This window comes from Tursiops truncatus, chromosome 16 (assembly GCF_011762595.2).
Source record: "Tursiops truncatus isolate mTurTru1 chromosome 16, mTurTru1.mat.Y, whole genome shotgun sequence".
Taxonomy (NCBI): Eukaryota; Metazoa; Chordata; class Mammalia; order Artiodactyla; family Delphinidae; genus Tursiops; species Tursiops truncatus.
The window spans coordinates 14,751,446-14,777,603 of NC_047049.1; the positions used below are offsets into that span (position 1 = coordinate 14,751,446).

General features: G+C 33.4%; 1 protein-coding gene across 3 annotated transcripts in view; it reads right to left on the bottom strand.

Annotated features, from left to right (window-relative positions):
• ATRNL1 (attractin like 1) overlaps positions 1-26,158 on the bottom strand; it is a 742,727-nt gene that overhangs the window by 458,845 nt on the left and 257,724 nt on the right. For 2 of the 3 annotated variants that reach the window (XM_033841823.2, XM_073793921.1), the window contains exon 25: positions 1,882-1,943. The exons of the other annotated variant lie outside the window; for it this stretch is intronic. In XM_033841823.2, coding sequence (XP_033697714.1) covers positions 1,882-1,943 — 62 coding nt within the window. The remainder of the gene's footprint in view (positions 1-1,881; positions 1,944-26,158) is intronic. 3 annotated transcript variants of the gene reach the window in all.

Consider the following 26,158-nt stretch of genomic DNA (forward strand, 5'->3'; position numbering starts at 1 on the left):
ATGCGCAGCAACGAAGATCCAACACAGCCAAAAAAATTAATTAATTTTAAAAAAAGTTGTTTCCTCAAATTTTATTTTTAAGGGACAAATTTAAAGTATGAATAGACTTTGCACATGTTAGTGATAAATATGATTTAGCATTAAATTCTGGAAATTAATACTTCTTAAGGGACAAATACAAACATGATTGTTTTCAGAGCAAAGTGACCAACATGGCAAGGATTTTGACAAGAAGTGAATAAACGAACAGAGAATGTGTAAATTGGAGAAAAGAGTTTATAAAACCAGAGGGCTGCAAATGGAGATGAGAGAGATTAGACTTGCTATGTATGAGCCCATATGGGTAAATGAGAAGAGCTATTACAGGGAGGCAGGTTTCATCTCAATTATAAAGAACAATTAGTTATCTGAAGATAGAAAATGGTATCTCAAGAGATGGTGTGTTTCCTGTCATTAAAGGTATTCAGGCATAAGTTAGATCAGGGGTTGGGCAAATTATGTCCACAGGCAGAATTCAGCCTAGCAGCTGTTTTTATAATAAAGGTTTATTGGAACATAGCCACTCCGATTTGTTTCCATACTGGCTGAGGCTGCTTTAGCACCACAACAGCAGAGTTGTTTAGATGCAACAGAGACCTTATAGCCCACAAATCTTGAAATATTTACTAACTGGCTCTTTACAGAAAATGTTTGCTAACTTCTGTGGATAAGGTATTAGGATTGTATGGTGTCGTTATAAGATAACCAATAATGGTTACTTTGGTGTTGAGGAAAGTGCTTGGCATATCATCTGTGTTAAGGATTTGGTTTAACAGGTTCTTTGCTGTTCAGCGCAGCCCAGACAACTTGGTGAGTGAAGGTCAAAATTACATGCACTGTTTGTAAAGTTGTGTGCTGTGATGTGGGGCTATGCCTGCCAGAAGGAGGCACAATTGTCTAATTTACACAAAGGCACCTAGTGGACCAGTATAAGCGGTACACATCATAATCATGTTAACAAAAATAACATTCTTTCTAATCCAGATGATCTCAGGTGCCATCACACAGATATTCTACCACTAAAACTCAGCTGCTTCTCCTCGCCCAGTGTTTCTTTATTTACATCCCGTGGAAATGAAAATAGGTGTTCTACGAAGAGAGCTTTTAGGTTTTGAGAAATGCTACAAACTCCGCCCCCTCTTTTAGAAAGATACACTGCAAATTAACATATTAAAAACTGTGAGAAAAAAAAAAAAACTCTGAGAAGTAATGTCAGTTAAAAACAAACCAAAAAAGCCCTATTTAACTTCAGTATACACAGCATTTTCCAAATGTATTTAATTATGTAACACTTTTTAATGAACCTACTGTTAATATCTCAAATAACTAACATTCCAGGAAACTATGCTATATCCTAAGTCATATTTAGTACTTCTAGATTATAAGCTCTCTGAGGGCAGAAAATACATACTTCTTCTCATGCCCTACAGATTTCATCACATTGCTAAGCACATATAATAATTACCTAAGAAATCCAAGAAACAATTGAATTGATATGGATTTCAATGCTAGGAGATGGACCTAATCAATACAGTGAATGCACTGTTAATTTTATTAATTAAAACAGGCTTTAATTACTTATATGACAGGGGAACACAGGGTTATCATCCTTTTTCCACTGAATCAATTAGCTATTAAATAGTACTACAGCAAAATAAACTTGCAAAAGTATATGTCAAGTATGTTTCTTCTGCTCTGTGGTATATATTTAAGTATATAAAACTATTCAAGACACACTGTATCATATTTAAGGTTAAAGAACTGATAAATTACCTAACAGATTGATAGAACATACATCAGAACATAGGTTTAACAAATTCAAAGTCAGTAAAAGCAAATTACCTGAAGAAGGTGACAAAAAACTGCACAAGATCCATGATTGTATTGTGTTGTGAGAATGCAATCTGAAAAATCAAAATAAAAGAAAGTTTGAAACTTACTGAATCTATGCTCTTCTTCAAAGTGGTGATGTATCATGGCATTTGTAAATACAATATTTTTAAATCATCAAGAAATTTGGATCACCATATTATAAATCATATGTGCTGGAATCAAAATTTCATTGAGAACACCTAATATAACCAACTGCTGATGACCTTTGCACAGGCTATAACATTAAATGGCTTAAGAAAACGATTATATGGAATCTAAAAAAAATGGTACTGATGAACCTAGTGGCAGGGCAGGAATAAAGACGCAGACGTAGAGAACGGACTTGAGGACACGGGTGGGGGGGGCGGGGAGGGAAGCTGGGATGAAGTGAGAGAGTAGCACTGACATGTATACACTACCAAATGTAAAGTGGATGGCTAGTGGGAAGCTGCTGCATAGCACAGGGAGATCAACTCCATGCTCTGGATGACCTAGAGGGGTGGGATAAGGAGCGTGGGAGGGAGGCTCAAAAGGGAGGGGATACGGGGATATATGTATACATATAGCTGATTCACTTCGTTGTACAGCAGAAACTAACACAACATTGTAAAGCAATTATGCTCCAATAAAGATGTGAAAAAAAAAGAAAACTATTATAAAATTACTTCAGTAATGCATGCTAAGACTTTCATGTGAAATCCTATGACATATTAAATGTGCCTAACTAAAACATGCAAATGAGTTTCTTCATCTAATAATTATCACATTTTTCTATCAATACAATTGATAATTGCTTGTGTGCCGAAAAACTTAATTTCAACTGTATTAAGGAAACTGAGGGAAATAGTTTTTCTTGTATATTCTTGTCTAGGGAAGCTGCATACAACTATTTTGTTATAAACCCCTGCAAGAATAAAATACATCACCTCAGTTTATATTTTCATGTTAATGAATTTTGAGAGGAGAAATAAATCAATAAGCTAAAATTGTTCTCCACTTTTGTTAACATTATAGAGATCATACTGTAACACGTTTCTTGAGGAAGTATTATATAGTGTACTAGTCAATAATGTAGCATCTGAATAGAGAATATCTATTTAGATACAGAAATAGAGAAAATCCAACTTTTTCACTTGCTAGATGTAAATATTTTAGAAAACTATTTAACCTATTTTTGTCCCATATGTGAATGGCAATAATAAGAGCATCTACCTCATGTGTTAGAGAAAAGACTAACTCAATTAATAGAAATAAAATTATTGCCATAATATCTGGTATATAGTATAATACAGTAAATATTATACTTTTACATCATGTATAAAGGAGCTGGTCAACATAAGTGAATTTTCCCAGATAGCTGAAGCTAAACAATTAAGTTCTTGAAATCTTCTCCTTTAATAATCTTTTATGAAAAATTTTCAAAAACATGTAATACACTTTCCCCTTCCAGTGAAAATGGACTAACAAGGATGAGATTTCTCTCGTCTTACAGAACTAGAAAACTATACAAAATGTATGGAAAAACCATATTCAGACATTAGACAAAACACAGAGGAGGATATAATTCATGAGTGAAGGAAAAGAAAGGAAATGAGTCTCACAATTGTCCCTGCTTTCAGGGCAAGGAACTGAAATGGCATTCTAAAATAAGAAATATTGTTTCTTACATAAAATAAAGAATTACAGCCAGTCGAGAAAATGGTTAAATTTTTGGTATATACATGAAAGCTTAAATATAATAACATTCATTTCCAAAAAGCTTCTAAGCATTTGAATAATTACAGAGCATTTATACAGACAATGAGGAAAGACAATTGCTGTAGGAGATTGGTTCTAGGTGAAAATGTTTTAAAAGATTTAAAAAAACCATCTTTTAAAATGGAAAAGATACAGATGAGTTTTCTCTCCAGATACTGTCCATGAGAGTATCTTAGAAACAGAGCTTATCAAACAATATTGTCAACAGTAACTTAAATCCATGGAAAGATGATTCTGAACACAGCAATTGAGAACTGGATAATCTTCAAAAGGATAATTATTTTGAAATCATAGTCAATGAAATTGGTTTAAGATAAATTGGAATAGGAAAGTAAACTTAGACCGTATTGAGAAATATCTAAATGAAAAAGAAGAAAAAGAACTTCAATAAAGGCTTGAATAAATTAGCAAATGTATGGAAAAGAGAAAAGAAAAAAAAAAAAATAATACATATAACATAAAATAAATTAAAAAATAAAGGAATAAGATAAAGTATATAGAAGCAATTGCACTAAATGTGAACAGTCTGAATCCTCATCAAAAGAGAGAGATTTCCGTAGCACATTAAAAAGCATAATTTAGCTTTATTTTTTTATAGAAAGCACATCTATAGCAGTGACACACTTATATCCAAAATATAAAGGATTGTGAAAAAAAAAATTGGCTCTTAGAAACAACAACAATGAAGGCATGAAGGATAATATCAATAGCAAAGTGAAATTCAAAATCAAAATCTGGTCAAATAAAATGTATAAGGCACAAAAAATGAATAAAAATAATAAACCTATATGCACCAAAAACACAGGCCAAATAAGTGAAAACACAATGTCTGGACTTATAAGGAGAATTAGATAACATAATTACAGAATAAATTTTAATATGTATATCTCTTTAATAACCTATCTGATAAAGCAGACAAAAATTAATTTATTCAGTCATTCAAATCATGAAGAAATATTCAAAGAAATATTGCTTAAGCAAGCTCTGTTCTAGGAGCTGGTGACAACCTTGTAAACAGGACAAAGTCCCTGGTCTCTTGGAGTTTGCATCCCAATAGCAGGAGGCAAAAAATAACCAGGTAGACTCATAAGTGGATTATCATAATTTTCTACAATGGTAAGTGTTCTGAAGAAAAACAAAGTGATGTGATGCAGTGGAAGGATATGTAGCTAGTTGAGATTAGGCAGTTAGGGGCAGCCTCACTGAAGACATGATATATGAGCTGGACATACAAATAATAAGAGTGGTAAACCCACACAAAGATCTGTCAGTAGAGGATTCCAGGCTTAGGGAATAGTACACTTAGGCTAGAGCTGTTTGAGAAACTGAAGTCACAAGAGCTGGAGTACTGTGAGCTAGGGGCAGAGAAGTTAAAAATAAGTTCAGAGTGACAAGCGGGGGTTAATTCACCTAGGTCCTTGGCATGATAAAAAGTTTGGGACATATTATAAGGCCTGAGCCATGAAATGACATGATCTAACTCTCAAGAAAAATATCATTCTGGCTGCTGGGTGGGAAAGAGATGATAGAGGAAAGCAGGGACATTAGATTTTTCTAGTTATGACATGATAGTAGCTTGCACAAGAGTAGCAGCCATGGAGGCAAAACCAAGTTGATGGGCACATAATTTAGAGTGAAAGGTGAGAAGGCTTGGTGAAGATTGGATATGACTCATTTAAAACTTCTAAGAGGATGTTCAGGGCCACCGCATTATTAGAGCTAACAACAACAACAAAAAAGTGAACAATTAAGTAGGAGGAAACCAGGAGAGTATTGTGTCAAGGATGCCAAGGGAAAGGAATATTGCAAGAGGAAAGTAGTGGCTGGTTTTGTTGGTTGAGTAAGATGAGGATGGGACTATGACCATTACATTTGACAACATCAACTTCGTGGGTAACAAACAAATGCACTTTCAATGAAGGGGTGGGAATGTTAATCTAAACAGAGAACATAAGACGAGTATGTAATGTGAGGCAGTACTGACAGCAACTACAGACTGAACTTCCAGAAAGGTCTGTTAAAAACAGAGCAGAAAGAATCAGGAGCATATAAAATAGGAAAACAAATCTTTTGTTAAATCCACAGAGCATGTAGAAAAGTAGACAGTGTACGTTATGCAGAGAAACTACTTAAAAATTCCAAATGGTAGTGACTTTATGTACTATATTATCAGATTAAAATCAAAATTAAAGCTATAATTTTGGATATAATCAAAACAAGTTAACTATTTGGAAATTAAGAAATATAATCTGTGAGGCCGAGTTCTAGGTGGACAGTGCCAGTTGTAGCATAGTATCTTAATATCCCTGAGTTTCCACATTAAGAAAAAAACTCAGTATCTATCTATCTATCTACCTACCTACCTATCTATGGCAGGTAAACTGCAGAAAGAAAATACATAGAAAACAATTTCAACAAAGTTAAGTGAAAAATTATCCTCCTCTTGAATGCCGAAACATGAGCAGGTACGGATAAACCACAACACCAGACACATATGGTACCAGGGTCTGTGAGGGTGTAAGAGGGAATCAACAGGAAAATCCAAAAGGCATTCATTGGAACCAGGCAGGCCCACTGAATACAAAAGGTAAAAATGTAAGTGGTTTTGCCTAGTCCAAGAGCATATGAGTGCAAAGGGTCCTTGAGAAGTTCCAAAAGGAGCTAGAACAGCTTGGGCCACATGAATTTTCAAAAGCAACCAGTCAAATCTCTATTCCAGGACAGGCTCCATATTGAGGAAAAACTGTTGGAAGTGAAATCAAAATTGAGCAGAGCGAGAAAATGGAAACAAAGGAAAAAAGTTCCAACTGGGGAGAGGAACAGAGCCAAGACATCTTTAAAAAACAAGTGATACATTTTGGGGGGAGGAAAAAATACATCTATATTCAAATATGGGTCTTGCCACTAATTTCTTTGCATACTGTCAATGCAAGTCATTATCATCACTCTGATTCTTTAACCTATAAAGGGTTTTGCATTCCTTCAAGATAAGTTACGCATAAACAGTGGGAACAGCCAACAGTGTTAAAATCAATTTAGACTGGCAAAGTACATGATTCAAGCTGGTACTGCAGAATTTTATTATGGTTTGCTTGCCCTTTCTGGGTCCATACAGCTAAGTAACTTGGGGAAAAAAATCATGTTTTGAGGCAAGTAAGCAAAACATAGACCCAAATGAAAGTATCTACAATGTCTTGCATTTTTCCCAAAGAATATCTGAGTAAATAAAGCAGTCAAGTGAAGGATCTACGAGTTACAATCATGAACGAAAGCACTAAAACATTCTGAAACTTTAATTGTATTATCTATATGTAACTGATCTGTTAATATAATTGTACTCAAGAGTAAATGTAGATGGCACAAGCAGTCTCTATACTTAGCATACCATCTGGGCTCTGGGGACTCAAGCTAAACAGCATTTGATATTGGTTGTTCAAATGGAAAGTCAGCATTACAATGTGTTGTGCAAATCTTTTTAAATGTTTCTCCACCTGAGACTTTCTATAGGAAGTTCCACAGGAGATAGCCTACGGAAGATACTGTGTCATACAGTCCGTCGTCAGGCACAGGCATAAAAATGGAAGGCAGATACAAGGAGATTTGGTCGCATTGGTGAACAAGACCAAGCAAACACTAACTCAAGCAGATTGTCTCTCAATATTCTCTCTCTGGAGTGTCAAGGTATTCATCCATCAAATATTTCACTGAATATCGATTATATTCTGGGCACCATGTCAGGTTCTTGGATATATCGGTGAAAAAAAGATTCTTAGTGGTTGTGGCAGGGTAGACAGAAACAGTAATAACAATTATAAATTATATAGTGTTTTAGAACTTGGTAATTCTAATGAAAAAAACCATTAAAAGTATCCTATTTTCTATGTTAACGTATGTGGGACAAGAAATCACTCCTTGGTAACTAAAAACATGCAGAAGTACTGAGAAAAGACAGGAGAAAAAAGCAGGGGTAGCAGAAAGAAATGATACTAGCATTAGTTGCAAATGTATCTATTTTCTCAGCATTTCTCTATCTAGGAAGAGCATCCAGCAACTCCAGGCCCCTTCCAATGAAACTGAAAGACCTACAGAGACAGGAGTAAGTAAGAGACAAAGGGAGAGCATTCTAAGTGATTCTCTAAGACACTTATATAAAGTAGCTGCCCTCTCCCTTATTCTATACTCTTGTGTAAACCTACTTCTTTTATATTTCAGTCTGAAATTATCTGATTTATTGGTTGATCATTAGTTAAAATAGCTTTCCCCACTAAAATGTAAACTCCTTGAGAATAGTAGCCTTACTCATAATGCCCATGGCACTATTCCAGTACCTAGAACAGTATTTGGTACATAGTACATAGTAAGTATTTAATAAAAATTTGCTGAATAAATGAATAACAATAGCAAAATTCAGCACGAGAGTGTTCTTAGGACTTCATATATCCTTATGAAGAGCCGTGAAAGGAAGGAGGTACAGATGTTATTCTGAGAAACATTAAAAAATTATTTATTTATTTGAATTTCTTTTATAAATCAATAATCACAGACTATAAGTACCTTCTAATTTCAGATCATAAAATACTATTTTCCCCTATAAAATTTACATACATTGTAGAGTTCAGATGTTATGAAAAATATGCATTTCTGTATAAAATGTTTTTGTTTATAATCACAGAAAAAATTTTATAATATCTACCATTTATAATTTTACCTACAATGTAAATAATTTGAAATCAAGGTATCAGAAATGGTTTCTTAATGTGTATTTTTACCTCAATTTCTTAATTTCAACGATAAACATTTTTAACTATGTTGGCTTCTTGGAATTTCTTTCAGAAGGTGACTTAGTTTAGACTACAATCTTCCTGTCCAAAACAGAAGGTATTACCTGAAACATTATTTTTTAACCAATGGAGGAAAAAAATGAGACTGCTTTAAAAGAGTGATCACTTGATCATTTAGCTAATTTTATTTAGAAAACAGTGAGACAAATCGATAACAACAAAAACAACACTATATTCATAGTTTACCTGAGAGTGTATCTCTAGAGGACATGGGACATTTCTGACTCTAAAATCTCTAATTGTCTAATTAGAAAGCTTTCTATTGGCTGGTGCTATGGCTATAAGATGACTCTACATCCCCGTGAAAAATATGAAAATTTATTTAAGTCGAATTTAAAGTTAGTTTTAAAACTTTATCCAGAAAAATGCACTTTTGAAATTCTCTTTTCGTTAATGATTTTTTTATTCAAGTTATCCAATATCATTTAAAGAAAATTAATCAAAATCAGGAAACCAATTAAAGCTTCACAATATCCTCATTTTCCCCGTGTTTTTGAAGTGCCCCAAATAACCGATAAACTGGCATGCTAAAAATCAGAGTGAGCCAAGACTATAGCAACAGTGATATTCTGTCCATTTGAGCTTAAATGCAAATTCATATTGAAAACACGTCCAAAATCTAAAACCTGATTTAAAGATGTGCTATATTTTTCATTAACATAATGACCAACATTTTGAATTTATGATTTGATAAAAAAGTTGCATTAAGTGTGCTTGGAATAGAGAAGTAGATTAATAGCTTGATATTTATCATAAAATGTCATTTTTGTAAGAGAGAAAAAAATATTCTTATTATGAAGGACAAATTGGCGTGTTTGTGCAAAATGTCAGACTGCCATAAACTCTGATATAACACTGAGATATAAAAAAGTGAAACTATGAAGGGATATGCTAAAATGATCAAATTCATCTAACAAACTGAAAGTAAAAGAGAGGTTCTTCAAACCACTATTTGGATTATAGTCCTTCAAAATGATGACATAAAAGCAGAGTTAAGTAATGGAAGTTAGTCATCTAGTCACATCTCAAAGACAACTGGGCTATGTTTCAGGTAAGCAATTCAAAATCGTATTAGGTCTTTATCTATTCATTTTTAAAAATAAAGCAGACTGGGGCTTAAATTAACTATTACTGAATAAGATCAACTATGATAATCTATTCAAGGTAAACATAAATTTCCTATAGATAATTAATCTACTGCTTACTGATAATATAATTTGTATCATTCCTGATAAATGTTTTTTTAAAATACAGTTAAATGGAAAATGGATGATTTTTAAAAGATAATAAAACCTAAGAGGAACAAATATACTGGCCAATTCTGCATAAATACTACACAAATTACTCTGATTATGAATCCTTGAATATTGTCTATAAAAATTTAATGGGTTTAATTCTTTTTAGAGCAAATAAATGCCTTAATGAAGGCACTCATCACTTTCCTCCTGGTTTAATGCAAAAACTTAACTGGTCTCCCTGTCTTCAACCTCGTAATTTTCTGGTCACTCTTTACCCAGCTGACAAAATGCTCTTTTTTTAAAACTGAAGGAGTTTCCCATAATTCCCCTCATCAAAATTCTTCATTTCCCCGCTTAAATTTCCTCAGTGTTTTTCCACCACTTTTAGTTTGGCCTCCAACTTCCTTGACATAGCACTAAACGATCTTCAAATTTTGGACCTTGCTTCTCTATGCAGAGCATTGACACTGCAGTCTGATCTCGCTCCATACATTATCAACCTCTGTGCCTTGTTGCGCATAAACCGCTCCCTCCTGCCCTAACCCCTTCTTCTCTGGGGTAACTTCTGTCAAAATGATTCATTTCCTGGCAGTTCTAGATCCTGTTTTTTGGCCCTCAATTGTATGTCTGTTGCCCCTACCATACACTTTTACCACAGTACTACTGAAAAGAGCTAACATTTATTAAAGTGCTTACTATTGCCCAGGCGCTGTGCTAAGTGCTTTTCATATACTAATTTATTTAATCCTCAGAATGACCCCATAAAATAGGTAATGTCATTATATTCATCTTAGAGATGAGGAATTAAAGGTTTATAGATTACCCAGGCAACAAGCAGTGGAGCTAAAATAGAAATCAATGCATTCTGAATCTAGTTCTTAAGTTCTACACTTTTGTACCACCAATTAATCACAGTACCCTGTGATAATTAGCATAGCCATCTTCTCTTTCCATTTGATTTCAAGATATTTGAAGTCAGGCATTACAATGTTCAGCTATACATTCCTAGCAACTAGCAAAGAACCTAGCATTTTTACTTCTATGTGTTTAGTGGATGAATTGCAGTAACTACTGGAGATGTATATCTTAATGTTCTAAATAGAAAGTCTTAAAACAGTTTCATTTTACTAAAGGTCAAGCTGCACAGGAAAACAATTACTTTTACATCAAGATTATGTCAGTTAAAATACATAGAGCTTTCAATCTACATGTCCAGAGAGTACATTTTCTTTAAGTTAAAGGATATTATCTTTTCAAAAACAGTATCGTTATGTGTTAAAAAATGAAACCAAACCTTTAAAATGAAAAGACAAAACTTTGCATTTGTAATGCTACCTGTTCTTGATTATAGTATTAGCATACTTATGAGGTGTCTTGAAGAGTTTCAGGTTTTAATTCAAGATATAAAACTGCAAGAGCAATGGCTAAGTCTATATGCAATTTATGCTTGCAACACCACTTTCTAGAAATTAGAGTTTTCTTCACAACCTAGCTCTTCCTCTATAATTTAAGTGAACAAAAGGGAGCTTCCTTTTATAGAGTGATGTTCACTAGACCACCTACATCATTCAGTCCTACCTCTAAAACTTCAGAAACCAGGTTTATGCCTAAAACCTCAAAGTAGCCAACGGTCTTAGTAAGGCATGTGGTACTATTCAAATGTCAATTTTTCATACATATGTACTACTACTAAGTAAGTAATAAAACCATCTGCATTCAAAAAGGCATTAATATAATAGTTGTTAAGGAAACAACTAAAACAATAAAATTTCAAACAAAGAATATTTTCTATACACATCTGATTTTGGATACTTTGAAGGTTAATTCTCTGTTCTCTTCTCTCCATTAAACCTAGACTATACTAATGGACCAGAATGCAGTGAGTAAGGTGCTTTCCAGAAGAAAGTGCTTTTAAAGATGATTTAGTAGGTCCCCACAATTGCTCTGATGTTTTTGCTTCTATATGGATAATTTCCAGTTTTAAAATACATGAAAAACAATGGCAACATAGAACTTAGGTTTCATTATAATAAAACATAAAATTTTAAAACTCAAATTGAGGGGTCATGACTTTGCAATAAAAAAAATCATGAAGTAATCATATGGTTATTTGATGTAGTAGAAAATAGAGTTGAAAATTATGGGATGTTAAATAACATAATCACAGGAGTTTTCCTGGTAAGTTTTAGAAATCCTTTCAACTCTTGTCTTCAGCAGGCCCTCTACCCCACAGGGCACTAGGCAGAAGAAAATAATGGGCAAAGGAGATTAAAAAAAAAATTAAATAGGTCAACTCTATCCATATTATATTTTAATATTATATAATCTTTAAGTATTATTTTCTTAATCATTGGTAAGTATAATATTTACGTTTAATCCATAAATTCAATATCCTTGAATGGACAAATTCACTGAAATGCACAAACTATCATAGCTCTCTTAAGAAGAAATAGATAACCTAAATACTACTGTAACTATTAAAAGAATTAGATTTCTTGTTTAAAACCTTCAAACAACACAACAAAAACAACAAAACAAATCAACTGTTATCAACTATATATAATCAACTATAGGCCCAGATGGCTTCACTGGAAAATTCTACATTTATAAGTAAGAAATAACATCAATTCTACATATCCTCTTTTAGAAAATAGAAAAAGAGATAACACTTTTATTAACATTATTTTATGAGATCAGCACTACTCTGATAACAAAACTGGACAAAGACATAATAAGAAAAAGACATCTAAAGAGAAATATCTTTCATTAATATAGAAGCAAAAATCCTCAATAAATATTAGCAAATTGAACTCAACAATGTATAAAAAGGATAATAAATCAGGACTAAGTATAGTTTATCTCAGAAATGCAAACCTGGTTCAACATGCAGAATTAATCCTCGTAATTTACCAAGTTTAAAGACTGAAAGTGAACTACCAAAGGATCAGCCCAATAGATGCAGAAAAAGTATTTGAAAAAATTCAACACTAATACTTGATTTAAAAAAAAAAAAAACCCTCAGTAGAACAGATACACAAAGGAGCTTCTCTAACTAAAGAGCTTCTCGATAAACCTTTAGCTAACATAATACTTCATAAAAGATGAAATATTTTCCCTTTAAGATTGGAAACAAGGCAAGGATGTCTGCTTTCACCACTTCTCCTCAACACCACAATGAACCTCTTTTCCAGTGCAATAAAGCAAGAAAAAGATCTGGAAAGAACTGGAAAGAAGAAATAAAACTATGTCTATTTGTCGACAGAATGATTGTTAATCCACAAAACTAATATAAATATTAAATGAATTTAGCAAGTTTGCAGAATACATATTAAAGTTACAAAAATCTATTGCATTTCCCCAACGTACAATGGTTTGACTTACGATTTTTCAACTTTACAATGGCATGAAAGCAATACGCATTCAGTAGAAACTGTACTTCAAATACTGAATTTTGATCTTTTCCCAGGCTAGGGATAAATGGCACGATACTCTCTCGCGATGCTGGGCAGCGGCAGTGAGCCGCAACTCCCAGTCAGCTGCTCGATCACAAGGGTAAACAACCAACAAACTTACAAACATTTTGTACCCAAACAACCATTTTGTTTTTCACTTTCAGAACAGTTTCAAAAAATTACATGAGATATTCAATACTTTATTATAAAATGGGCTTCATGTTAGATGATTTTGCCCAACTGTAGGCTAATATAAGTGTTCTGAGCACATTTAAGGTAGGCTAGGCTAAGCTATGATGTTCAGCAGGTTAGGTATATTAAATACACATTTTAACTTATGATATTTTCAGCTTACAATGCGTTTATTGGGACAACCCCATCGTAAGTCAAAGAAGATCTCTACTAACAATGAACTAGAAATAGGAATAAAAAATTATGCAATTATATAGTATTAAAAAACTATAAAATTGCTTAGGTATAAGTCTGATAAAATATATACAAAACACACATAGAATATTACAAAACCCTAATGAAAGAAATCAAATTAGACCTGAATAATAAAGAGATGTACAGTGGTATGAATTGCAGGACTCAACAGGATTTCAATTCTCCCCAAACTGATACATAAATGCAATGCAATCACAATCAAAATCCCAGAAGGATTTCTTGCAGGAATTTTTTTAAAAAGGAGATTCTAGAATTTATATGCGAAGGCAAAGGCACTAGAATAGCCAAAACAATTTTTGAAGAGAAAAACAAAGTTGGAAGACTCGCACTGATTTAAGATTACAAAAAAAGATTTAATGATCAAGGCAGTGTGAACCGATGAACAAACAGACACATAGATGAATGGAGCAGAATAGAGAACCTAGAAATATGTGTACAAAACAGAATCAATTGATTGTGACAAAGGTTCAATGATAATTCAATGAAGGAAGGATACACTGTTTAATAAATGGCGCTGGAACTATTAGACATCCAAATGCAAAACGTAAACATCAGCTCATACCTTTAAACTTATAAAAAGTTAACTCAAAATGAACCATAGGCCTAAAGTAAAACTTAAAGTTATAAAACCTATAGAAGAAATCAAAGGAGAAAATCCTCATTATCTGGGTTAGACAAGGATTTCTTAAATACAACATCAAAAACATGTCCATTTGTGAAAAAAAATTATTGTATTTGGCTAAAATTATAAACATCTGTTCTTTGAAAGTGTTAGGAAAATGAAAAAACAAGGCATAATGTGGGAGAAAATGTTTGCAACACACGTCTGAGAAAAAAACTTGTAAGGAAAATATATAAAGACTTCTCAAAACTCAATAAAAACCAAATTAAGAAATGGGTGAATGTTTGAACAGACAGTTCACTAAAGAAAATATATGGATAAGCACATGAAAAAATGGTTAATATCATTAGTCTTTAGGGAAAGTCAAATTAAAAGCAACAAATTACCACTCATATCTCTTATAATAGCTAAAATCAAAACAACAACAAAATTGGCAATATCAAGTACTATTGGCAATGAGAGAAACTAGAACTCTAATACACTACTAATGGAAATGCAAAATTGTACAACCATTTTGGTAAATAGTCTGGCAGTTTCTTACAAAGGTAAACATACACTTACTGTAGGACCTAGCTGTCTCACACATAGATATTCCACGAGATAACTGAGAACACATACACAAAAACCTGTAGGTTAACATCTACAGTGGATTTATTAACAATTGCCCCAAACTGTAAACAGCCCAAAACTCCATCAACTGGTGACTGGATAAACAAATCCATTCCATGGAATACTACTAAATAACACAAAGGAATAAAATGTTTATACAAGGGTAATTTCCAACTAAATACACACTCTATAATTACAGAAAGGCAAATCTATAGTGATAGAAAGCAGATCATTTTTTTCCTAGGACCTGGGGTCAAGGAGGAACGACTAATAGCAAAGGGATGCAAAGAACTTTTTGGTTGATGAAATGATTTTATATCTTGATTGTAGTGGAGGTTACATAATGGTGTGTAATTGCCAAAATTCATAAAACTGTGCACTCAAAATGGATAAATTTGATTTGTGTAAATTACATATGTTTTGATTTGTGTAAATTACATTTTAATAAAGGTAAAATTTTTTAAAATACTGCTGAAACAAAACTGCAAGTCTATAAACTATATGGTACAAATTTCATGACATTTTGGAAAAGTCAGAATGTCAAGAGGTTAGCTGAACTACTCCATGGTACTGCTGCCTCGGCATCCATTTTGTGCAGGCCATGCAGCCTATCAGGGTCTTAAACTGAAATTAGCCCCCCACGCAAGTGCATGCCCAAGATAGCAGCCCATAGAGTCACAGGTAAATTTAAGTTCCCTACATGACTGTGCCAGTGACCACGGTAAAGTCTTCCTCTACCTCCCAGGGCTTTCCCCTTGTGTGACCCCTAGGTAAGACCCTTGAGAAGCTTGACAAAATCCCAGTGTTTCTGGTTTGAATTGACCACTCCAGCCTTAGCCTGGTAACCCCAAAGTGCTCCACACATGAACCCTAATAAAGGCATGAGCCCCAAGTCCTGTTGCTTCCTCTGCCTGTACCCTGCCTTGACCTTCCTGTATGGCCCCTGGAAGCATGCCATATACCTCCCCTAGGACTTTTTAGTAATAAGCTTTTCCATTTCAATTTCCTTATGGTCTTTTGTTGAACTACAGCCACCATCCAACTTCCCAGAGCTCTACTTAACAAATGTTAATTAAATAGAGTAACAACGCAAAATTACAAGAAAAGAAAACAGATCAGTGGCTGCCAAAATTGGTAGTGAGGAGAAGAGCTGACTACAAATGTACCCTATAAGGGATATCTGGGGAGGGATGTAAGTTTTCTATAATATGATTGCAGTAGTGGTTATACACCTGTATGTGTCAAAACCTAAAGAAATGAACAATAAACTGATAAGCAAATTTTTGAAGTGAATAAAAATTTTACAAAGCCATCTTAGATAAATACAATGGCTAATTTTATATCAAATTATTGATTATAACAATAAGTGTAAATAGCATTAATTCATCTTTTTAAGAAAGACATTTCAAATTGTTTCACAAAGCAAGACCAGACTAAATGCTGCAAAAAAGAAAAACCTAAAATAAACTGATTCAATAAAGCTAAAAATAAAGAGATAAAGAAAAGATTATCAGGCACATGAAAACAATAAAGAAAGCAAAGACAGAGATCCTGATATTAGACAAATTGTAAGTCAAGCCAAAAAGCACTAAACTTGAAAAGAAGAGCACTTTTTAATGCTAAATGCCAAAATTCACAGCAAAAATATAATACTAATATTTGAAAATATACTACTACCACCACCACCGATGGACCAAATAACACAGAAAACATTGGAGCAAAACTACAAGAGAGGAGAGGCAACAGAAACACACTAATTAAAAGAGACTTTAATACAACAACAATATAGCACACTATACTATTTAGTCTGATTAAAATATAATAAAACTTGAAACTAAAAAAGAAATACTCAAAACAAAAGGGCCCTTCCACATGGAATTTTTTTTTAATTTCTAGTAATCAAATCCGAGGTAGAAGAGGAAAGGCAAATCAAAATTATATGATTTCTCAAAAATAATGAAAAGAAAAACACTACATAAAGGGATCTATGAGACATATTTAAAGCAGTAATCAGAAGTACAGTCATAGCACAAACACTTTAACTAATAAAAATGAAAAATTAAAATAAATGAAATAAATCCCCAGCTCTAAAATGTATAAAATGAGCTATAAAGTAAACTAAAGTAGGCTAAGAAATAATAGAGAATATTAAATGTAAAAGTAAACATTAATGATGCAAGAAGAGAAGAATAAGAGGTCTAATTAAATCAAAATCTTATTTTTGAAAACATAACAAAATAAGAAAACCACTAGGTAAATTGATCAAGAAAACAAGGGAAAAAACAAAAATATACTAAAAAAGAAATGAGAACAGGGAAATCACCATTGAAGGAGAAGAAACTAAGAGACTAGAGACTACTTTTCAGACTTCTATGCAAAAATTTAATAATCCCTTTAAAAATACAGAGCATAAACAGAACCGATTCCATGGAAGAAACAGAGTAAGTCCCTCCAAATAATTTAGCAAATAAAATATAAATGCACAAAAAGAATATTTATTGCTACATTTTTTTTAAAAGCTTCAAATTTCCAACTATACACAATGAAACCGTATGATCTGATGAAAAATTATTTTAGTTTTAAAAATAATAACAAAGATTACATAGAAACAAAATTGCTCCCTTTTATATAAAAACATGGCAGTCTATAACATCAAATTATATTATGATGGCAAATATATAAAAATATCTATGAGGTTATATGGATATTTAATGACAATGCATTAAAAATTTTAAGAGTTTAGATTTCAAAGGAAAATTAATGACTTTTTAAAATTACTACTATAAAGAAGTGGGAGAAATCTTTACTTAGATTTTTTTTTATTTATAAAAAGATTGAAAATGTTCTTTATAAGTCATTTTCTTAGAAAAATATTTTACACTTAAACTATCTTACCTAATTCAATTTTATTGCTTATAAAGAACAGCATTGGTAGTAATATTTTACATAAGGAATCAACAAACTTCTGTATAGAACCAGATAGTAAATATTTTCAGCTTTGTGAGCAATATGGTCTCATTTTTACTACTCATCTCTGACATTATAGTGTAAACTTGATATGTCTTCCTTCTCTGAATCTCTAGAACATCTGTACCTATCATTAGCAATCTTATTTTGTAGCTGTCATAAAAACTTACCATTTCTCTCTATAAGAATACGTGTCTTACCGCAGACGTAGAGAATGGACTTGAGGGCACGGGGAGGGGGAAGGGTAAACTGGGACGAAGTGAGAGAGTGGCATGGACTTATATATACTACCAAATGTAAAATAGATAGCTAGTGGGAAGCAGCCGCATAGCACAGGGAGATCAGCTCGGTGCTTTGTGATCATCTAGAGGGGTGGGCTAGGGAGGGTGGGAGGGAGGGAGACACAAGAGGGAGGAGATATGGGGATATATGTATATGTATAGCTGATTCACTTTGTTATAAAGCAGAAACTAACACACCATTGTAAAGCAATTATACTCCAATAAAGACGTTAAAAAAAAAAGAATACGTGTCTTAAATATTTTATATATTCTTCACATTTATATTTTCTGATAAGCAGAATTAATATATTAGTTGAGTAAATGATCAAATTGATTAACAATTTTCAATACTATTTCCTGAACTTGTGCTAACAGGTTTAATGAAAAGAGAGTCTTAAAAGGAAAAAGTATTTGAAAATATATATGACAAATTCCTCAAGCCTACAACAATTTGGAAGATAGTAATAACAGCAGATAATAATAATTATTATTATTAATTATTATAATGTGTCCTTTGATTTAATTTGGGAAAAAATTATACAAGGAAATCTTTCCAGCACATGTATATTATAACCCTTACTTTTCAAACCATACACACAAGATAAAACTTCCTGTTTACTTCAATACCTGTTTCTCTAGTAGCTTAGCATCTTATTTTGTGCTCAAATGACTCATCTTCTATGTTCAAAATACTAACACACTTGTGATAAAAATTTACAAACATCACCATTAGGATTCCATTCTTTCTCTACTTTGTTCTGTATAACTTAACCATTATTAGTAAGAGGATATCACCTAGACTACGGAAATTAGATCTGCAAATTGAAGAATGATCCCTAGCATCATTCTCATTGAAAAAAATCAAATCTAAATTATGACATCAGTTTGCAGATTGACTTAATAGTGTATTACCAAATCCCACTTACTCAGAAACAGGTAATTTAGATTCAATCTAATTTAATTTAAACGGTGATGTATAAATGTTGATGAGCAGCACTATTGTAGGAGAATATAAAGTACTAACGTTCAATGCACTCTTTCTGTTTTTCAAGTTATTAGCATTGCAGTTATAGTAACAATTTTTTTTCTTTTCTTATTGCCAAGATTCAATTGCATGGCATTACAAGTCATAAAGAATGTGTTACCAAAACAAAATCTCACTCTGGAAATTGATGCAAATCAACTCAACAGCATGATTCCTAACATTACAAAACCAAAAAATTTTTCCTGTTTAATTACTATAATATTCGCGTATTTATCACAGAACACTGCTATGTGTCTTACAGTCACAATTAACAAGTTTTAAGGATGTCTGAATGCTAAAGTGGTTGGCAATCTAAAATACACTATAAAAAACAATGAAGAAAATTTGTTTAAAATTAGAATGATTTATTTTTTTTTAATTTATTTATTTTATTTTTGGCTGCGTTGGGTCTTCGTTGCTGCCCGCGGGCTCTCCCCAGCTGCCGTGAGCAGGGGCCACTCCTCATGCGGTGCGTGAGACCCTCATCACAGCGCCCCCTCTGCCCACCCCTCTTGCTGTGGAGCACAGGCTCCAGGCACGTGGGCCTCAGCAGTTGTGGCACGTGGGCTCAGCAGTTGTGGCTCGAGGGCTCCAAGAGCGCAGGCTCAGCAGTTGTGTCGCACGGGCCCAGTTGCTCTGCGGCACGCAGGTTCCTCCTGGACCAGGGCCCAAACCCGTGTCCCCTGCATTGGCAGGTGGACTCCCAACCACTGCGCCACCAGGGAAGCCCTAGATTGATTTACTTTAAATGGAAACAGCCTTCTTAAATATATAAATTGATCAAACAATATGTTAAAATGGCAGAGGCCCAATGGCCAAAAGAGTCTGATTAACGGTGTACAAATAGCCACCTACTTAAAAATGTCCTACTCTGGTAGACATATTATGTATTTGACAGAAAAAAATAATCATTATCTTGATTTCTAGAATTCTACGGTAAGAATAAGATTTATGATACTATAAGAATTAAGCCTTTACAATACATATAACTCAATAACAGAGTAAAAAGAATGGTATAATACTTAAAAAAAATAAAATCCTTAACAAAGATGTTTATTCCTCAAACATTTTCATGAATATTAAAACAAAAACAAAATATGGAGCCAGTGTATTTTGGCAGCAGTAATGCTTTTAGAATGTCGTAATCTGCCTTTTAACTTAGCAATTATCACAATCTCTACCCATGTGCAGTCTTTATTACACAAGGGCGGTTGGTCATGTAATTCACACTAAAACATTCTATTGAATAATAAAAAAAATAATAATAAATTTTTAAATGTAATGGGGGGTTTCCCTGTTGGCACAGTGGATAAGAATTCACCTGCCAATGCAAGGGACATGGGTTTGATCCCTGGTCTGGTAAGATCCCACATTCCGCGGAGCAACTAAGCCCGTGCACCACAACTACTGAGCCTGCACTCTAGACCCTGCAAGCCACAACTACTGAAGCCTGCGTGCCTAGAGCCTGTGCTCCGCAACAGGAGAAGCCATGACAATGAGAAGTCTGCGCACCGTAATGCCCCCGCTCGCTGCCGCTAGAGAAAGCCCGCACACAGCTACAAAGAACCAACACAGCCCAAAATTTAAAATTAATTAATTAATTAAAAAATTAATGGGATTACTGAGGAAAGGGACAAAAGATAGGTATAAAACAAAAACATATTTGATAATACAACTTGTAATAAAATATACATTACTGAAGAGAGAAACTACAAATATTTCAATGAAAATGTAATACAAATATTAACACTATTTCAGTCAAGACCTTTACTTTATAATAAAATCCAGTTTAAACAACTTTCCATTTATTTTTACTTTTACCTCAAAATCTAAGGATCAATAGACAGACATGATAGATAGATGTATACAGATACACACATTTTACCTAGATAAATATAATATCCCATATTCATTGACATATGTATTTTTATAATAGTTCACTATTTACCAAAAATATTTGAAATGGTTTGCTTTCATCTACTCAAATTGAGCTTGAACTATTGGTATTTCAGCAGCTCTGACTTTTCCAGAAAATCTACTGCCTACCTAAAACAAAATATGCAAGTGACAGTAGCTTTAAAATCTCTAGTGAGAAACTTTTCATTAATCAAAGACATACAATTACTATAAGTATTCTAATAATTAAGTGGTAAAAAAATTTTCTCATCTATTTAAAATGTAAAATCTTACATTGTGATTAAAAATTATAGAATCATGAAGTACTATAGATAGAAGGCCACATATATCTTCTCTACAATATTTAATTTTTTTTAAAGTCTTTACTGAATTTGTTACTATATCGCTTATTTTATTTTATATTTTGGTTTTTTGACCAAGAGGCATGTGGGATCCCAGCTCCCTGACAAGGGATCAAACCCGCACACCCTGCATTGGAAGGCAAAGTTCTAACCACTGGACTGCCAGGGAAGTTCCCTTCTCTACAATATTTATGATGGTAATAAAGCCTCTACGTAATTTTGGTAGTGGAGTGCTCACTATTAAGGCTGGAAAACCATTCTTCTGGACAATTCTATTCATTAGAAATTTTGCTTTAACTTGCACTATATTTCTCTATAATACCTATTGACTGATGTTAATTCCAATCTCTACAGTTCCATAGGAATAGTTAAAATTCTAGTCCATGTAAAAGTTCCAATTCATTAAACCTTATTCATATGATATAATTTACCTCTTCTGGATGTATCCCAGTTTGTCAATGTCCCTGTGAATATGTGGCAACTAGTACTGGATATCCTCTATATGCTTATAATACAATGGAATAAAGCTGTTTTTCTTTTGTTTTTTCTGGTATGCGGGCCTCTCACTGTTGTGGCCTCTCCCATTGCAGAGCACAGGCTCTGGACGCGCAGGCTCAGCAGCCATGGCTCACGGGTCCAGCCGCTCCGCGGCATGTGGGCTCTTCCCGGACTGGGGCACGAACCCGTGTCCCCTGAATCGGCAGGCGGACTCTCAAACACTGTGCCACCAGGGAAGCCCTAAAGCTGGTTTTTGAGAAAGGATCATAGACTATATTTTTGGGCATGTTAGTCTTTGAAATCCCTATTATACATTCAAGTGGGCATATCAAGAAGATAGCTAGATATGAAAGAAGTCTAGTGTTTATAAAATAGGACTGGGTTGAGGTATAAATTTTTAAATAACAGTTTTCTAGTGCCCTGAAGATTTCCACCTTAGACATTTTCAACATCCCTTCTACCACCTGAGCCATTAGGTCTGACACAGACTGAGGTCTACCTAGCCTTCCCCATATGCAGTACTTTTCAGAGTAGCCAATATCCCTAGGCCCCCAAATTTCAAATTATCCCCATAAGTATATTAAAAAATTAAGGGAAAATATGAACCATGTGAAAGGAGAATCAGAAAACATTTGAAAAATAAAATAAATGAAATACAAAGTAGAATGGATGTATGAATACAACAAATTAGCATGTTGAAAGGACAGACTGAGGAGGAGGGAGAGAAAAAAGAAAATTTAAAAGAAAAGCTAAAAGATATTCAAGATAAAAATAGAAATGTGATCAAATAATAAGAATCTCAAAATAGCAAAGAAAAATGGAATGGAAGAAGTACTTGAAGGTATAATGGAGATATGTTTCCTTGAATTAAAAAGAAAGATGACAAAAATCCTTCACCTATACACATTACAGTAAAATTAAATAATATCAAATTAAACCAAAAAATTCTTACGGGAGAGAAGAGAAAGTTTCAGAGAGAAAGAGTGTATCACATAAATAATAAGAAATAGAGTGATGTGGCACTAATTTCTATAATTTAAATCTAAGTTGACATTTTATCAATAAAATATATATCTAGTTTATAAACCAGCTAAGAATTACTTTACAACTTCTTCACATTTGAAGGCCATTTCAGTTTCACATGACTACTTTTATTGAGAATCAAGAATCTTGCATTTAAATAATATTTAACACTGATTAAGCACTTACTACACATTTTGACATGTATTATCTTTTTAACCTGCAAAAGTATCCTAAGACAGAGGGGTAGGCAAAATTCTAATATGGCCCCCAAGATTCCCAGTCCTTGATGTACACACCCTGTATATTCCTTCCCCTGAAACTGTGAAAATGATGGAAGTCACTCCATTAATTTGGTTACATTATATGGCAAAGGTGATGGAATAGTCACTCCCATGATTATTACATTACGTCAGACTCCACTTTGGTAGACTGAAGAGAAAAATTTTAAACAAAAGAGATTCTACACCTGGCACTGAAGAAGCACCATGCCATGATGTGGAGAGGGTCAGGTGGCAGGGAATGGCAGTCAGCTTCTAGGGGCTGAGATCATACCCTGACGGAAAGCAGCAAAAAAAAGTGGGGACCTCAGTCCCACAACCCCAAGGAACTGAATTCTGCCAAAAACCAGTGAGCTTGGAAGCCAAGTCCTTTTGCCACAGATGAGAGCCTGACTGACACCATAATTGCAGCCTGGTGAAACGCTGAGCAGAGGAACCAGCTATCTGTGTCCAGATTCCTGACCCACTAAAACTGTAAGATAATAAATGCATGTTGTTTTAAGCTGATACATTTGTCATAAATTGCTACTTAGCAAGAGAAACTAATAAAGGTAGACCCTATTATCATCTCCAGTTTTGTATGTGAAGAAATTAAGGTACTGACACACACACAAAAAAAACTTCTTCCCAATCATACAACTTGAAAATGGAGAATGTAAAACTGATGTAGTCTGATTTAGGATCTGTGTTCTTAATACCTACTCTTTACAGCCACCAGAAAAGCAAGCAACTGTCACCTGAAGACATAGATTAAAAACATTCACGGAATAGGCATTGATGAAAAATACTGTATATAATTTACCTTGCACCAGGTTAATTAATTGTGTATTTTAAAAACACAGGAAGCGAAGCCTCCTTTCTCACTTTAATAACAACTGCATCATTTCCTCAGTCAAATATCTGTAATATTTTCCTAATATAGGCAAATATCAACTTCAGAAAGATATTCTTATTCCCTAGATACTGATATACTTTTATCAAGGTTACCTATGATTGCATATATTTGTTGATTTCTGGTCACTAGCAAACACCTCCTGTCCCAAAAAGGAATTATTTTATTCAAATACTTGTTTTCTTATTGGGGTAGTCAACTCTAGTCTTATATCTTCCAGTATGGAAGCTAAAAAAGCTCTTTCTGGGAGATTTTTTTGTCTTCCACCCTCTGGTACAACAATGGAATAGACAGGTGACCTAAATTTGCCAGTCAGGCTCATTCACCTATGATTTTCAGATCTTAACTGAGTAATATGGATGAACTGAAAAAACCATGAGACTTCATTCACTAGAGTAGTCATGCTTAGGTAAGAATGTAAAGCACTTCATAACTGAAAACTTCTGGGACTAACAGCTTTCTGCCTATTGTAAACCAGACTATTTATTCTCCCTTCACACTGTTAGCAGCATGTTATACTAATAATACTTTTTCCATCTGTTTGTTATCGGAGATAGCTTCTGTTCCTTACAAAGAATCTTAACTAACAAAACTATTTACTATACAATTTCATTTTTGGAGAAGAAAAAAATGTTTTGTTTTGTTTTACAAGAAGCCTTGTGACTATTTATAAAGATGAGGGAAATCCTTTGTTGCACTAATAAACTATCTACATTACATGCTAAGACTTTTCAAAAGAGTACTATCAGAAAGCATATATTATCCATACATCTCTCCCTCAGGAGAAATGCATTACTCATCTCTTAATTTAAAAACTATTCATTGAATTACTTCACCTAAGTGCTGGGGACAGTTTCTACTGTAACAGAGTTTTGAGGCTAATAGGGGATAAAGAAGTGAAACAATAATTACAACAGAATGTGATAAGCTGAAGGATGTAACAGTTTAAGAGGAGAGTTATGTATAAGGGGAGGTTATATTTGCACTGAGACAAAGGCTAAGCAATAGTCAGGAGGTTAAGACAACAAAGGTCATTGAAAAAATGCAGAATGTAAAAATGCCCAACAGAGACAAAGAAATCAGAGTAGACAGATGTTGGGGGAACTACAAGTAATTTGGTATGGCAAGAAGTAGAGATAATAAAGACAAAGGGAATATTTCATAAAAATGAAAGGGTCAATACAGCAGGAATATTAGCCAATGTAAATATTGTATAAAATAGTGCAACTGCAAAGAAAAAAGAAGAAAATCTTACAGTATTGAAACAAGAAACAAACAAATCACCAAACAGTTGGAAATTTCAAAAACACTCAGTAATTCACAGAAAAAGTAGAAAGAAAATAAGGATACAGGACACTGAGCAACACTATCAACCAAATATTCAATTAACATTTAACGAATAACAAACAACTGCGAAGCATACTTGTTTTTTTAAACACATATGGATTTTCAGTAAAAGCAACCATATTCTGGGCAAAAAGCAAACAAACAAAACTCGAAACCAATAAATCTATAGGATTAAAATCATACATAGTTTTCTCTGGCCACAGAGAAAATTAAATTAGGAAATAATGAAAGGAAGACACCTGGAAAATTTCCAAGTATTTAAGAATTAAATAAGACACTTTTGAATGACTCATGAGTCAAAGAACATATCTCAAGGGAAATAAGGAAATATTTAGGTGTGAATGAAAATGAAAATAAAACTTTTCAAAATTTGTGGAATGTGCCTAAAGCAGTGCATTGAGGGTAATTTATAGCTTTAGAGGCATATAAAAGAAAAGAAGAAAATTCTAAAGTCAGTGATCTAAACTCTCACTTTAAGAAGCTAAAAGAAAGTTAATTAAACTAAATTATTTAAATTAAACTAAACATTTTGTTTTCAACTGTTATATAAGCAGGTATAATTCTTGTACTACTTTTTGTTGTAAGTTATCAACCTAATATAGATAAGTAAAATAGAAAACATTTATTTTAAATGTTATGGGAAATTACAGAAAGATTTAAACAGGTGAGATTATGTAAGAAGATAAAAACACTTTCACATACCAATGATGAT